The 13,916-nt window shown below is 43.8% G+C and overlaps 1 protein-coding gene across 1 annotated transcript in view; it reads left to right on the top strand.

Moving 5' to 3' along the window:
* The first annotated feature begins 1,897 nt into the window (after positions 1-1,897).
* Positions 1,898-13,916, top strand: part of LOC145353303 (cilia- and flagella-associated protein 47-like) — a 495,401-nt gene continuing 483,382 nt past the window's right edge. Inside the window, exons 1-4 of the mRNA XM_080203935.1 lie at positions 1,898-2,041; positions 6,809-6,963; positions 8,263-8,378; positions 10,231-10,375. Coding sequence (XP_080060061.1) covers positions 1,898-2,041; positions 6,809-6,963; positions 8,263-8,378; positions 10,231-10,375 — 560 coding nt within the window. The remainder of the gene's footprint in view (positions 2,042-6,808; positions 6,964-8,262; positions 8,379-10,230; positions 10,376-13,916) is intronic.

Here is a 13,916-nt window from a genome sequence, read left to right as displayed (position 1 = left end):
GTCCATATATATGCTTTAAGGCTGTTGGGCAAAAATAGCAATAAATGAATATGAACAAAGAACAGCGAAGAGTGATGCACAGGAGCAGACCCTCCAAACCTGTGCCGATCATTATGCCTTAACTAAACTAAAAAAAACCTTCTGCCCTTACTTGGTCCATTTCCCTCTACTTCCTCTTCATGCACCCATCCAGATATGTGTCCACTTTCTCAATTCTGAAGTATAATATCCTCAATACATGTGAATTCTACCTATTTATTTTTTGTATTTCCTTCACACAACATCATATAGATTTTAACACTATGAGCGTAATCCTGGAGAATGATGAACAGGATAGTCCACAGACAGGACATCATTTAGAAATCAATGTTTTCAAAGAATATAAGTTGATACACCAGATAAAGTCACATCACCTATGCCAATATCCTAACAAAATTCTTCACAGACTCTGCAAATAACAGTCCACTAAGATCACTAGAACTCCTTGTGGCAGACTGTGTGAGTTGTCAGGGTAATTTTTAAATTGAAATGGTGCTTGTGGAGCTCTCCCTTTCCCTCTGCTGAAGGCAAATATAGTGCCTGAGAGATAAAGAGGTGTGTGAGGCTTCCAACCTTGGTTCTGAATGGGAGTTCTTGGCTTGATGGAGGTTCCACTGACAGCTTCATGAACAATTCTTGCTACTGCTGAAGCAGTCTCTCATGAAGTTACAGGCCCTCAGTGCTCATTAGTTAATCCTTTGTAGTCCTGACAAAAGCTCAATGGAAGTATCAGAGAATTTGAGAGCCAGTCCCTTCAATCAGTTGAAGGCCACACTTTGGGTACTTTGGTTTCCTTACCTAAGGAAGAAGTATGTGTCCTAGAGATCATATAGTAAAAGTTCACAGGATTGATTACTGTGGTGAAGAGATCAAAAACAGAAAATATTGTCAAATCTCCGCAGGTCTGGCTACATCTCTATTGTCTCTCCACAGGTGCTGTCAGCCCTGCTGAGATTTTCCAGCGGTTCTTTTTGGTTTTTATTTCAGATTCCAGTATTCGCGGTATTTTGCTTTTATTGGGATGAAGTGATTGTTCGATGAGGAAAACTGAAGAGGCTGGACCAATGTTTCTAGTCTCAATGGAATTCTACTGGGGGTTTGATGCTGAGAAAATATTTCCTCTGGGAATCTGGAAGTCATGATGTGGAGATGCCGGCGTTGGATTGGGGTAAGCACAGTAAGGAGTCTCACAACACCAGGTTAAAGTCCAACAGGTTTATTTGGTAGCACATGCCACTAGCTTTCTGAGCACTGCTCCTTCCTCGGCTGAGTGAGGACTTTAACCTGATGTTGTGAGACTTCTTACTGGGAATCTGGAACACAGGGTCAGAGTAGCAGAGTGAAGGATGGGTCATACAGCTCTGAGGTGGGAAGTTTATTCACTCAAAGGAATGCGGATCTAAGCTCAGTTATTTGTCTATATTGAACATATAGATTGTAAGGTACTAAGGGAATTAGGGAAATGGGGGCAGTGTGTGATTGCGAATGTCAGAAGCACATCAGCCAGGACCATTAAAAAACCCCACAGCTCCACCTCCACAAATACCATTTCACAATCTTCGCTTCCACGTGGAACGCGTTAAAATCCAATGTTTGTACATTCCAAGTTTCGCAAAGGACGCATTTTTAAAATAATGATTTCTGCCAAAGGCATTTCAAAATACCATATAGTGTAGCGTCCGAGATATTCCGCGGGGAGGATTGGAATCATTTTATTTCAGTTTTACGAATTTGTGCTGGAGGAATAGATTGCTTACTTTACTCAGCTAGTTGCTAGGTGACGGTGAATGCTCGGAGAGTGTGTTCCTAGGAGACAGTTTGTTAGTTACCAGGCAGAGGGAAGCAAGCGACTCCAGACATGGACATCGCGGGCCTGAGGCTGTCACATTCAAAAGTAAAATTTATCGGCGTGGAACCGGGAGATGTACACCGGGCTACAATCACCTTACAAAATATCAGCAACTCCCCCAAAAAGATTTGGATCCACCCTTCGAGGTACAAGGTAAGGGAGAGCTCCCTTAATTCTCACCCGGACTGATAGTGAGTGGGTCTTAAATTCCCAGGGACACTCTTCCCACCTAGTCAGGAAGAGGTGAATGTGATTAACTCATCTGGTCTGTGAGGTTATTAGTACCCCTGCTCTCATTTTCTCAGGGGTATTTGTGGTGGGATACGCTGAATTCCTCAATTAAGGAAGAAATGCTCCTTCGAAAATTCTGATGGGCAAGTTCAGGATCTGTGGAGGGAAGAGATGAGGTCACTCTGGCTGCTTGTCTCTCTGCTCTGGTGATTTTATTTGGTGGATTTGGGGTTCGAGGTGGGTTACTGCAGCAAGCTGAATTATTTAAGAACATAAGAACATAAGAAATAGGAGCAGGAGTAGGCCATCTGGCCCTTCGAGCCTGCCCCGCCATTCAATAAGATCATGGCTGATCTGTCGTGGCTCAGTTCCACTTTCCCGCCCTCTCCCCATAACCCTTAATCCCCTCTCTTATCAAAAACCCATCAACCCGCTTCTTAAAAATATTTAGCGAGGCAGCCTCCACCACTTCAACAGGCAGAGAATTCCAGAGATTCACCACCCTTTGAGTGAAGAAGTTCCTCCTCAACTCCGTTCTGAACCGCCCCCCCTTTATCTTGAGGCTGTGCCCCCTAGTCCTACTGTCTTTTTTGAGCGGGAAGAGTCTTTCCACCTCTATCCTATCCATCCCATTCATCATCTTATACGTCTCAATGAGATCTCCCCTCATTCTTCTAAACTCTAACGAGTACAAGCCTAGTTTATTCAGCCTCTCCTCATAGCTCAACCCCCTCAACTCCGGTATCAGCCTAGTAAACCTCCTCTGCACTCCCTCCAGGGCCAAAATATCCTTGCGCAGGTGCGGCGCCCAAAACTGCACACAGTACTCCAGCTGCGGCCTCACCAATGCCCTATACAGCTGCAGCAAGACCTCCCTACTTTTATATTCAATCCCCCTCGCTATGAAGGCCAGCATCCCATTCGCCTTCCTGACCACCTGCTGCACTTGCAGGCTGGGTTTTTGCGACTCATGCACAAGGACCCCGAGGTCCCTCTGCACCGTCGCCTGCTGCAGTTTTTCGCCACGTAAGTAATAGTCCTTCCTACCATTCTTCCTACCAAAGTGGACCACCTCACACTTGCCAACATTAAATTCCATTTGCCATTTCCTGGCCCATTCGCCCAGCCTATCTAGATCCTTCTGCAGACTCTCCACACCCTCCGCACAATTTGCCTTTCCCCCAATCTTGGTGTCATCAGCAAATTTCGACACCCTACACTCGGTTCCCTCCTCCAGATCATCTATATAAATGGTAAATAGCTGAGGCCCCAGCACCGACCCCTGGGGCACCCCACTAGTCACCAACCGCCAATCCGAATAGCACCCATTGACCCCCACTCTCTGCCTCCTATTTGACAACCAATCCTCTATCCACGCTAACACCCTACCCCCAACTCCATGTCCTCTGACCTTCTGCAGTAACCTCTTGTGAGGTACCTTATCAAACGCCTTCTGAAAATCCAGAAAGACCACATCCACCGGCTCTCCTCTATCCACCGCCCTAGACACATCCTCATAGAACTCCAGTAAATTTGTCAGACACGACTTCCCTTTAATGAAACCGTGTTGCGTCTGCCCTATCAAGCAATTCCCTTCAAGATGCCTCGCAATTTCCTCCTTAATGACGGATTCTAACATTTTACCTACCACAGACGTTAAACTAACCGGCCTGTAATTCCCCGCCTTTTGCCTGGCACCCTTCTTAAACAACGGCGTAACATTAGCCATTTTCCAATCCTCCGGCACTTCCCCGGAATCCAGCGACGTCTGGAAAATAACCACCAAGGCATCCACTATCACCTCCGCCATTTCTTTCAGAACCCTCGGATGCATTCCATCCGGTCCTGGGGACTTGTCCACAATCAGCCCCTCCAGTCTGTCGCGCACCACCTCTCTAGTAACAGTAATGTCATTAAGACCCTCCAGTCCTACCACCTTTCCATCGCTAACACCCGGCAAATTATTCACGTCCTCCTCCGTGAAGACAGAAACAAAAAAGTTATTCAAGACCTTAGCTTTCATTTATTATTGTCACATGTATTGGTAGATAGTGAAAAGTATTGTTTCTTGCACGCCGTATAGACAAAACATAGGGTTCACGGAGTACATAAGGAAGATGGAAAGGAGAGGGTGCAGGTGGCCATGCCTGGCATTTGAAATCAAGTAGAGAACAATGGTGGATGACTTTTCTTGAGATTATTTGGTAAGAATATATTTGGATGCCATTTTACAGCACATTGTCAACTTGGTTTTTTTTGCTGCATCTTTACGGCAATGTGCAATCTTCTAGCTTCAAACTCATTGTCAGAATCATCTTTTTCATTGGATACCTGACCCTTATCTTCCATGGTGAGTCCTACCTTCTGTTGACAGAATAGTGCAGGGTGCAGCATACCACAGTCCCTCTTTGGATCGCTTTGGAGGCCACTGGCAGCCAACCAGCGGAGTCTCAACTTCATTGGATTTGCTTTATTCCATCTGTATCCTGTGAACACATGTAATTATAATTATCTTCATCTGTGGCACCAGATTAGCATCATAAGCAATGGATCCATGTTCCTGAAATAAGTCTTTGACAAGGCGGGAGATTATTGGTGAAAAGTAAGAAGTGTGGTATTAGAGTGAAGGGAATAAACTGAATTTAACAATTGGCCGGAAGGGAGAAAACAGAATATGTGTTCAGGAAATGGTTAATCCTGACCTATAGTAAAATAGGAAATCTCATTAATTCTTAGAAAGATGAAAGGAAGCTCTAAAAAGACATGGGTCAGAGCTAAAAATGGCAGATGGAATTCAATGTCAGTAAATGTGAGGTGTTACACTTTGGTGTTAAAATTGTTCTCTGAATGAAAGCAGGCTAGGAGCTAAAGCAGAATATAAGAATTTGAAATTTTCATGAGATAAAACATGTGAATGACATTCTAGGTTTTATCACAAGATAACAGACATAAAAGTCTAGGAGTGAGGGGAGTCTACATAAAATCTGAATTAGTAATTATATACAACGTTAGCATCCCCATTATTGGAAGGGTACTGGGATGTTAGAGGGGATATAATATAGATTTATTCAGATGCAATCTGATATGAAAAAGAATCTTGAAAAAGCCAGGACCATTTCATTAAATGTCTGAAATAATGAGATGATAGAATGATGTGTTAAATATTGTGAAAGGACGAAATAGGTAGGCAGTGGCAAATTATTTTCAGTAACCATGAGGTCTAGCAAGAGGGGCCATAAATAAGCTTATTTGTTAGAGGTTTGGACAGAGAGTAAGAGAAGCTTCTTTACTCTGAGATTTTTGGGGCTGTGGAATTCGTTTCCCGGATTAGTGTTTGATGTAGAAACTATGTCAAAATTCAACTTGAAGGCAGCTAGGTGGGAAAAGGTATGAACAAAGAACAAAGAAAAGTACAGAGCAGGAACAGGCCCTCCGGCCCTCCAAGCCTGTGGTAATCATGATACCCTAACTAAAAAAAACTTCTGCTCTTACTTGGTCCATTTCCCTCTATTTCCTCCCTATCCAGATGCCTATTAAATGTTGGCAAAATGCCTGCTTGCACCACATTCTCTGACAGTACATTCCAAGTGCTTACCACTCTCTGCGTGAAAAACTTCCCCCACATATCTCCCTTAAACTTCCCCCCTCTCACCTTGAACCTGTGCCCCCTTGTAATTGATCCTTCCACCCTAGGAAAAAGTCTCTGACTATCCACCCTGTCTATGCCTCTCATAATTTTGTAAAACTCTACCAGGTCTCCCCTCAGGCTCTATCTTTCCAGTGAAAACAATCCTAGTTTATTCGACTGCTCCTCATAGCCAATACCCTCGAGACTAGGCAACACCCTGGTGAACCTTCTGTGCACTGTCTCCAATGCTTCCATATCATTCTGACAATGTGGTGATCAGAACTGCATGTAGAATGCCAAATGTGGCCTAACCAAGGTTTTATATAGCAGAGGCAATGGTTGGATGGATGAATGGGCGAGCAGGCAGGTGAACATGCGTGGTGCTTAGGCCTATTTGCTTGTGTGAAAAATAAGTAACAATCCAGATTGTTTGGTTTGTTTGAATAGCCTGATTTTAGTTCTGCATATGATGTATTTCTGTCCATCTTACCTAGATATGCCGTTTAATAATAGCAACTTGTATACAATGAATATCTTGTGGCAGCACCCAGATTTTTTTGGTATTCACTTGCACAATGTAATGGATGACAACATAGAACCAGTATGCTCATTGAAAGAATTCTTTTGCTGTGCACTGATGGGAGGAGCCAGAATAGCTACATGGTCTGCGTCAATGAGGAACTACATTCTTAGGAACTTAGTCCCCTCTCCTATTGTAAAAGTTATTTATTTTGGCAAACAAAGTGTCACGTATCCGGAAAATGTTGACTGAGGCAGCTGGATAATATAACAGTTGTTTGAAAGTGCAAAGTGGTAATGACAGCCACAGAAGAGCAACCACAGTGCCAGACAAAGGTTGTAGGTAAGGCTGCAGGAGATGGTGAAGTTCTGAAGTTGATACTGCACAGAGAGTGAAGACAAATCTTTATCAGTATGTATCTGTAACTGTGGTGCAATCTTATAGACTTGCCTCCTAAGGTAAGGGTGTCTAGAGTAGGTGTGAAGATGGTTTGACATGCTGAGAAGTTCAGTTGCATGAATTCAATATCTTTGCTTTGCAGTTATTCCACATCATTGTGAAGAATCACGAAGATAAAATTGCACCTGGAGTACAGATTTCCACAACAATAGAATATTCCACAAATATAAGAGAAGATGCAAAAGATGAATGCATTATAACCGTAGATCAAGATTTTATTACAATCCCACTATTTGCGTATGTATTATTTAATAATTCATTTCATTTGTAAAGAGTCAACTGCTAAGTAGCGTTGACAATGCATGATAACTCAAGATGGAATTATCAAAGATCTTTTGTAATGGCCTATGGCCATACTGGTCTGAAAATGCCCAACCTTGTCTGAACTTGGAAGCTAAGCAGACACAGGCCTGGTTAGAACTTGGATGAGAGAGAGCCTGAGAATACCAAGTGCAGTAGGCTAAGGAAGTGACATGGTGGTGTTGTGGTTAGCACTGCTGCTTCACAGCGCTATGGACTCAGGTGATTTTGACTTTGGGTGACTGTCTGTGTCCAGTTTGCACATTCTGCCTGTGTCTGCATGGGTTTCCTCTGGGTGCTCTGGTTTCCTCAACATTCCAAAGATGTGCTGGTTAGGTGGATTGGCCGCGGTTTCAAAAAAAAAAGTCCCTTAATGTCCCAAGATATCTAGGTTAGATGAATTAGCCATGGTAAATTTATTATTATTAGGGTAGATGAGAAAGGAAAAGAAGAAAAGAGGCTGAGAGACTTTCATAAATTCCTGGTAAAATTATACTGTGATCTTCACTGAAGGTATTTTCTCACAAAGTCAAATTGAATTGTTGAAGAGAACAATGCAAATTTTGTTAGTGTTTATCATTGAATCATAGGATCCGTACAGTGCAGGAGAAGGTCATTCAGCCCATCAGGTCTGCACCAACCACAATCTCATCCAGGCCCTGTACCCATAACCCCACATATTTACCCTACTAATCCCTCTGACACTAGGGTCAATTTAGGATGGCCAATCAACCTAATTGGCACATCTTTGGACTTCTTTATTTGAATTCATACTGTTGTCCCACATCACCATATTTTTTGTTCGCCAAAGAGATCAGAGCAATCCTGGTGAGAGATAATTTTGCAGTTTCTGTTAGTGCTGTACTGTTACAAGTCAACAGGAAATATTCACTGAATCATGGAGTCCCTTCAGTGCGGAAGAGTGCCACTCGGCCTATCAAGTCTGCACAAACTCTTTCAATCTTGTAGAAGATTGAGCTTTTTTTCTAGGTATTCTTATGTCACATCAATTTCTTTGAGATGGAGCACTTCATTATGTATTGGGTACTTCATCTCAATGTCTGGGTACTGATGTGAGGCTTTCAGCCTGCATCAGACTAATGCCACTTTGAGTAGCTTAGTGTGAATAGAATAATCTCCTTCAGCTATTTTCTACTGTTTTTTAATGACTCATTAAATTGCTGATATTGGAATTAATTGGGTCGATTACATGGTGTTTTTTGTTTTCTTGTGTAGGCTTGTTTCTGCCTGTGATCTTACTATTGATCCAGAAGTTGATTTTGGAACTGTGGTAGCCAATAGTAAAGCCCTTTCTATAGAAATAAATGTTCAGAATCATGGAACTCTCTCAGGTAAATAGTATTCAACAGTAACCTGTGAAAAACAAAACTCTTGTATATTTTGTGTTTATTTGTAGTATTTTTCATGCTATACTTGAAAGTTAAACATTTACAAATTGATAAAACTAGACCTCTATAATGTTACCACAATGAAACTAAGAGTGAAATATATACTTCAAGATAAAATTATTTCATTACGCTTGCTTGTTGTACAGATTGTCTGGTGTCTCACTCAGAGATGTGGAGGTTTATGTAGTTGAACATTAAAGTGTTTATTAACAACTCATAACTATATACTTCCTGGCATAGACACTGTCTCCATGCTGACTTCTGCTAAACTCTTCTACACACATCCTACCATCATCTGATTCTCTAAATCATACCAATAGTGATACCATACCCAGCTCCATGTTGACATTTTTTATGCCAGACTTTTATACTACACCTACAATCTAACTTTTCATATGTACATAAACTTACATGGGATATATGACTCATTCACAGTAGAACTAAATTTGTAGTCAACTTAATGGAAATCATCTGTGATAGATTGCTGGGAGAGTGACAATACTAAATACATTATAATTGGAAGAAAACTGATGTAAATGTTCCTTACCAAAAATATTATTAGATGGATGAGGGATTGTTTTTACTTTTATGGTTATTTTGACGATCCAATTGTTAAAATCGAGGAAAATGCTTCCCGCTGGGTGCCACAGCCTCTGTGTGTTTCTGGCAGCTGGATTTTCGATGCTGTCAGCTCAGCACCAGAAGTCAGCATGAAGCTGCATAAATTATTTAAATGAGCATTTAAGTATAATTTAAATAACATTAGCGGGGCTGGCACTAAAATCTCTTCCTCCCCACCCCTGCGATCAGTACAAAGAGAGGAAGGCCAGCGATTGGGGCTGGGCATCGAGGTCATGGAAGGGGGGCGGGGGGGGGGATGGGTGGGTGGAACTGCATGCAGGGTGTGGGGGGATGGTCAGGATTATGGTGGGGTGGGGGGGAAGCTGGGAAGAGGGGGGAGGGGGTTGTTCAGGACTGCCAGTGGGGGAGGGGAGGGCAGGGATCAACAGAGCTGGGAAGGTGTTAGGGGAGAGATTGAGGTGGACCAAGGATGCGGGGGGGAGGTGGAGGCTGGCCTGGACATATTTGCAGGGCCAACGATTGAGCTGTGGGGGAGTTGGAGGGCTAACGATGAGAGGTTGCTGTGCTGGCCAGTGATCAGGAGGCCGGCAGTGCAGGGGCACTGCATATCCGCTGACAGGTCGCACATGTGCATTGGCCCACTCAGCGCTACGCTGCAGGCCCCTCCCATGGGATAAGGCTCTGCCCACTGATTTTTTGCATGATTTACACTAGTGCACTCTGCAGTGCACAGAGTGTGGGAGATTCATTTTGAAAATCCTGCTGAAAATTCCAATGTGATTTACTCCAGTTTTTATGCAAAATTGACACTTCGGATTTTTTGGGGAGAATCGCACCCCACGTATTTCAAAACTTGTTGCAGCCTCTGACCCTGATTCTTTCTCGACAGCTTAAAATTCATTACCTCTTCAGTTGCGCGTCCCTCCTCCAGCTTTCAGATTATTGAAATCTAAGCTTAGCGTCATCTAGTTACTCCTTAATTTTTTCATCCTGTTTTGAAACATGATGGTATCCTCTTCTCACAGTCCTTAGCCTGCACTTGGCTTCTCCATAAATAATAAATCCGAATCCTTTTTTGCACCCTCCACTTTCCCTTCTCAAAACAAGTCTGAATTCCACTTTTGAAAATTGGCAGCATTGCCTGGGACTGATAATTAAATTATTCCATGCAGAAAGTCATGAACAACTCACATAATTTACTTTTCTCTTGTAGGCCAGTTTCTTATTGTGGAGAAAGGCAAGAGTCTGCCTTTTCTGATTATTACACCCAGAAGTGGAATTGTTTTGCCTGACAGTCAGCAAGTGCTCAAAATTGAATTGTGTGCTGTTCGGCCTATGGTCCTTGATGAAATCTTCCTGTAAGTCTGTATGTTTGAAGCTGATGAAGTGTATTTGCGCATTTGTTTTTGAGCTATTGATTGTAATTCTTCTGAATGTCGCTCTCATGCATTATTTTGAGTGAACAGAAGAAGACCTAAGAAGGAAGGAACTTCTCATGTCACTAGCTTCTGAAGGCAGAATTGATTAAAGTTGTCCATTCAAACTTACGTAACACTACTTTTTACATAAAAATACGGGGCCAAACACTTTCCTCAGGATCCCAGAGAAGATTGCTGTTTCCTGAAGCAGCTCAGGAAAAACCAACCTTAAACCTTATTTACCAAGTATCATCCCGATCATCATGGCTCTTGGTTCTGAAATTTCTGATCTCCAGGCTCTATCCTGACCCCTGAATGAACTTACTTCCCCAGCCTCACTCCGCTTCAGCCACCAAGGGTTCACTTCCATGTCTCCCTTCTCTGCCCTGATGCCTTTTTCAGCAACCCAATCCCCACCTCCGCAATATGAACACCTGTAAACACACTGATTTCCTGTGGGTGACTGTGCTAGTCACTTATAATTACATTGCATTGGGTGGACCGACACCCAAAAATGGCTGCCTCAAAATTTGTCAATGTGTCATCGAGGAAGCCTTAGGACAGGATTTTCTATTCTGGAGAAGTCTGGTGGTGGGCGGGAAAGACTGAATGATTCCAACTATGTGGCAGTTTGGCTGAATGTGTACACTCATCTGCTTTTCAGCTTATCAATTATGCATTAGCAAGGAGAAGGCAAATCTTGTGACTTGTTGGGCCCTGCCAATACCTCATGGGATCAAAATCCTGGCACCACATTTAAATGACACTTGGACAGCCATTCACTCACTGAAGGAGAAATGTTGTCATTGACTCTGTTTCAATACTGACTGAGCCACATTTCTAGCCAATGCAAAGCTCAGTCAACATAAGAACATAAGAACATAAGAAATAGGAGCAGGAGTAGTGTGCCCCAGGGGTCGGTGCTGGGGCCTCAGCTATTTACCATTTATATAGATGATCTGGAGGAGGGAACCGAGTGCAGGGTGTCGAAATTTGCTGATGACACCAAGATTGGGGGAAAGGCAAATTGTGCGGAGGGTGTGGAGAGTCTGCAGAAGGATCTAGATAGGCTGGGCGAATGGGCCAGGAAATGGCAAATGGAATTTAATGTTGGCAAGTGTGAGGTGGTCCACTTTGGTAGGAAGAATGGTAGGAAGGACTATTACTTACGTGGCGAAAAACTGCAGCAGGCGACGGTGCAGAGGGACCTCGGGGTCCTTGTGCATGAGTCGCAAAAACCCAGCTTGCAGGTGCAGCAGGTGGTCAGGAAGGCAAATGGGATGCTGGCCTTCATAGCGAGGGGGATTGAATATAAAAGTAGGGAGGTCTTGCTGCAGCTGTATAGGGCATTGGTGAGGCCGCAGCTGGAGTACTGTGTGCAGTTTTGGGCGCCGCACCTGCGCAAGGATATTTTGGCCCTGGAGGGAGTGCAGAGGAGGTTTACTAGGCTGATACCGGAGTTGAGGGGATTGAGCTATGAGGAGAGGCTGAATAAACTAGGCTTGTACTCGTTAGAGTTTAGAAGAATGAGGGGAGATCTCATTGAGACGTATAAGATGATGAATGGGATGGATAGGATAGAGGTGGAGAGACTCTTCCCGCTCAAAAAAGACAGCAGGACTAGGGGGCACAGCCTCAAGATAAAGGGGAGGCGGTTTAGAACGGAGTTGAGGAGGAACTTCTTCACTCAAAGGGTGGTGAATCTCTGGAATTCTCTGCCCGTTGAAGTGGTGGAGGCTGCCTCGCTAAATATTTTTAAGAAGCGGGTTGATGGGTTCTTGATAAGAGAGGGGATTAAGGGTTATGGGGAGAGGGTGGGAAAGTGGAACTGAGCCACAACAGATCAGCCATGATCTTATTGAATGGCGGGGCAGGCTCGAAGGGCTAGATGGCCAGTCAAGATAGAAACTTGTCAAGTTTCCAGTTTGCAGGGTTCTGAGTATATGTAACTTGATGTCCTGGTGAGGCACCTGGTCAATGCAACCAAACCCTGCAACTTTGGGTGCATGACGTAGAGGCAAAGATTCTGATGTGCAAAGGGCTTTTCGGAATCAGTAACAAGATGATGTCCTTGCATTATTCATCCGTGAGCGCTAGCAATGGGAGAAATGGAGTTCTTTGGAATTTGCTCCCTTTTGAGACATTTGAGTGTAAATCATTGAAGAATATCTCTCTGAACAGTGATGGTTGTGCACACAATGGTGTGCAAGGTGCATTCAGGAAAGTGTTTAGTTCTTAGGTTGCAAGTCTTGGCAGAGGAAGACAGAAGACCCAGTCACACTCAGGGGAAATGTCTGTGTTCTGTTTGTCGGTTGCTAAAAAGTATTGGATGGTCTCATGAAGTAAGTGTCTATTTAGCCTCGAGAAAGAAAAAGTCAAGTTGCCAGCAACCCCTACTCCTACCCCAGACTGGAACAGAGATATGCATGCCATGCAGAGTCCTCCAACATTGCCCAGATGCTGGGCAAGATGACAGCTCTGACTATCGCTGATTGCCGTGCAGACACATGGATTTGGGCCGGTGTCTGTGGGAGTTTGCGCATTCTCCCTGCGCTTGCGTGGGTTTTCTCCAGGTGCTCCGGTTTCCTCCCACACCCCAAAGGTGTGCTGTTAGGCTGATTGGCAGTAATAAATTGTCCCTAAATTAGTTTCCCTCAATGTGGATGGCCATAAAACAATAGATAAGGGTCATGGGTGGAGGGGGGACTAGTAGTGTTAAAATGGCGGTGTGGGCTCGTTGGGCCGAAGGGCCTGTTTCCCAGGCTGTTTTTGTTCTTTGTACATGGTCCATATAGCTCCAGGATAAGTCTCTTCAATATGCCCCGTAGCATGGCCACAATTCCAATATAGTCTTTGAACCTTCCTTGGACAATCTTTTAACTTCTGGACAATCTTTCACTCTTTTACTCTCATCCTTGCCCTTCCCGCGCCCAGTCCTATCTGTTTCACCCTCTCTGTTCATTATCCCCCTGCGCCCCCTCCCCCTGTCTCCGTCTTGCCCTTGGATGGTCAGCTTCCCCACTCCCTCGCCCTGTTTCCATCTCAAATGTCCCCTCTCATGTTCTGTCCCCACATATCCTGCCTCTGTTTCACCTTCTCCTTTTGTCTCCCCATCCCCCAATCAATCCTGCCTCAGACTCAGCCCTACCGGCTGGTTGTGTCTCTTACGCTACAGGCATCCGGTATTTAGCAGTTACGGAGTTAATATAAAGTAAAATCAGCATCTACTGATCTCCAAGTTGTGAAGTGAAGCTTGCTAGATGCACACCCTTTATATGCAGTCATTAAACAGACCCAGTCTAGCTATCTGCTGGTGAGATACTTAATGTGGAAGAGGAACGTAATTCTGGTGAGTTGGCATTTTAACGAGCATTCATGAGATGTAAATTAATACAAATGTTGTTCCTTACATAGCTGAGCCTTCAAAGTTGGGAGAACAAAACTCCAAACTAATTTCCTGCTGACAAGAAGCTGACTTTAT

The sequence above is a fragment of the Carcharhinus amblyrhynchos genome, chromosome 15 (genome assembly GCF_965287045.1).
Source record: "Carcharhinus amblyrhynchos chromosome 15, sCarAmb.v2.hapA, whole genome shotgun sequence".
NCBI classification, from domain to species: Eukaryota; Metazoa; Chordata; class Chondrichthyes; order Carcharhiniformes; family Carcharhinidae; genus Carcharhinus; species Carcharhinus amblyrhynchos.
This window is presented reverse-complemented; position numbering and strand designations above follow the sequence as displayed.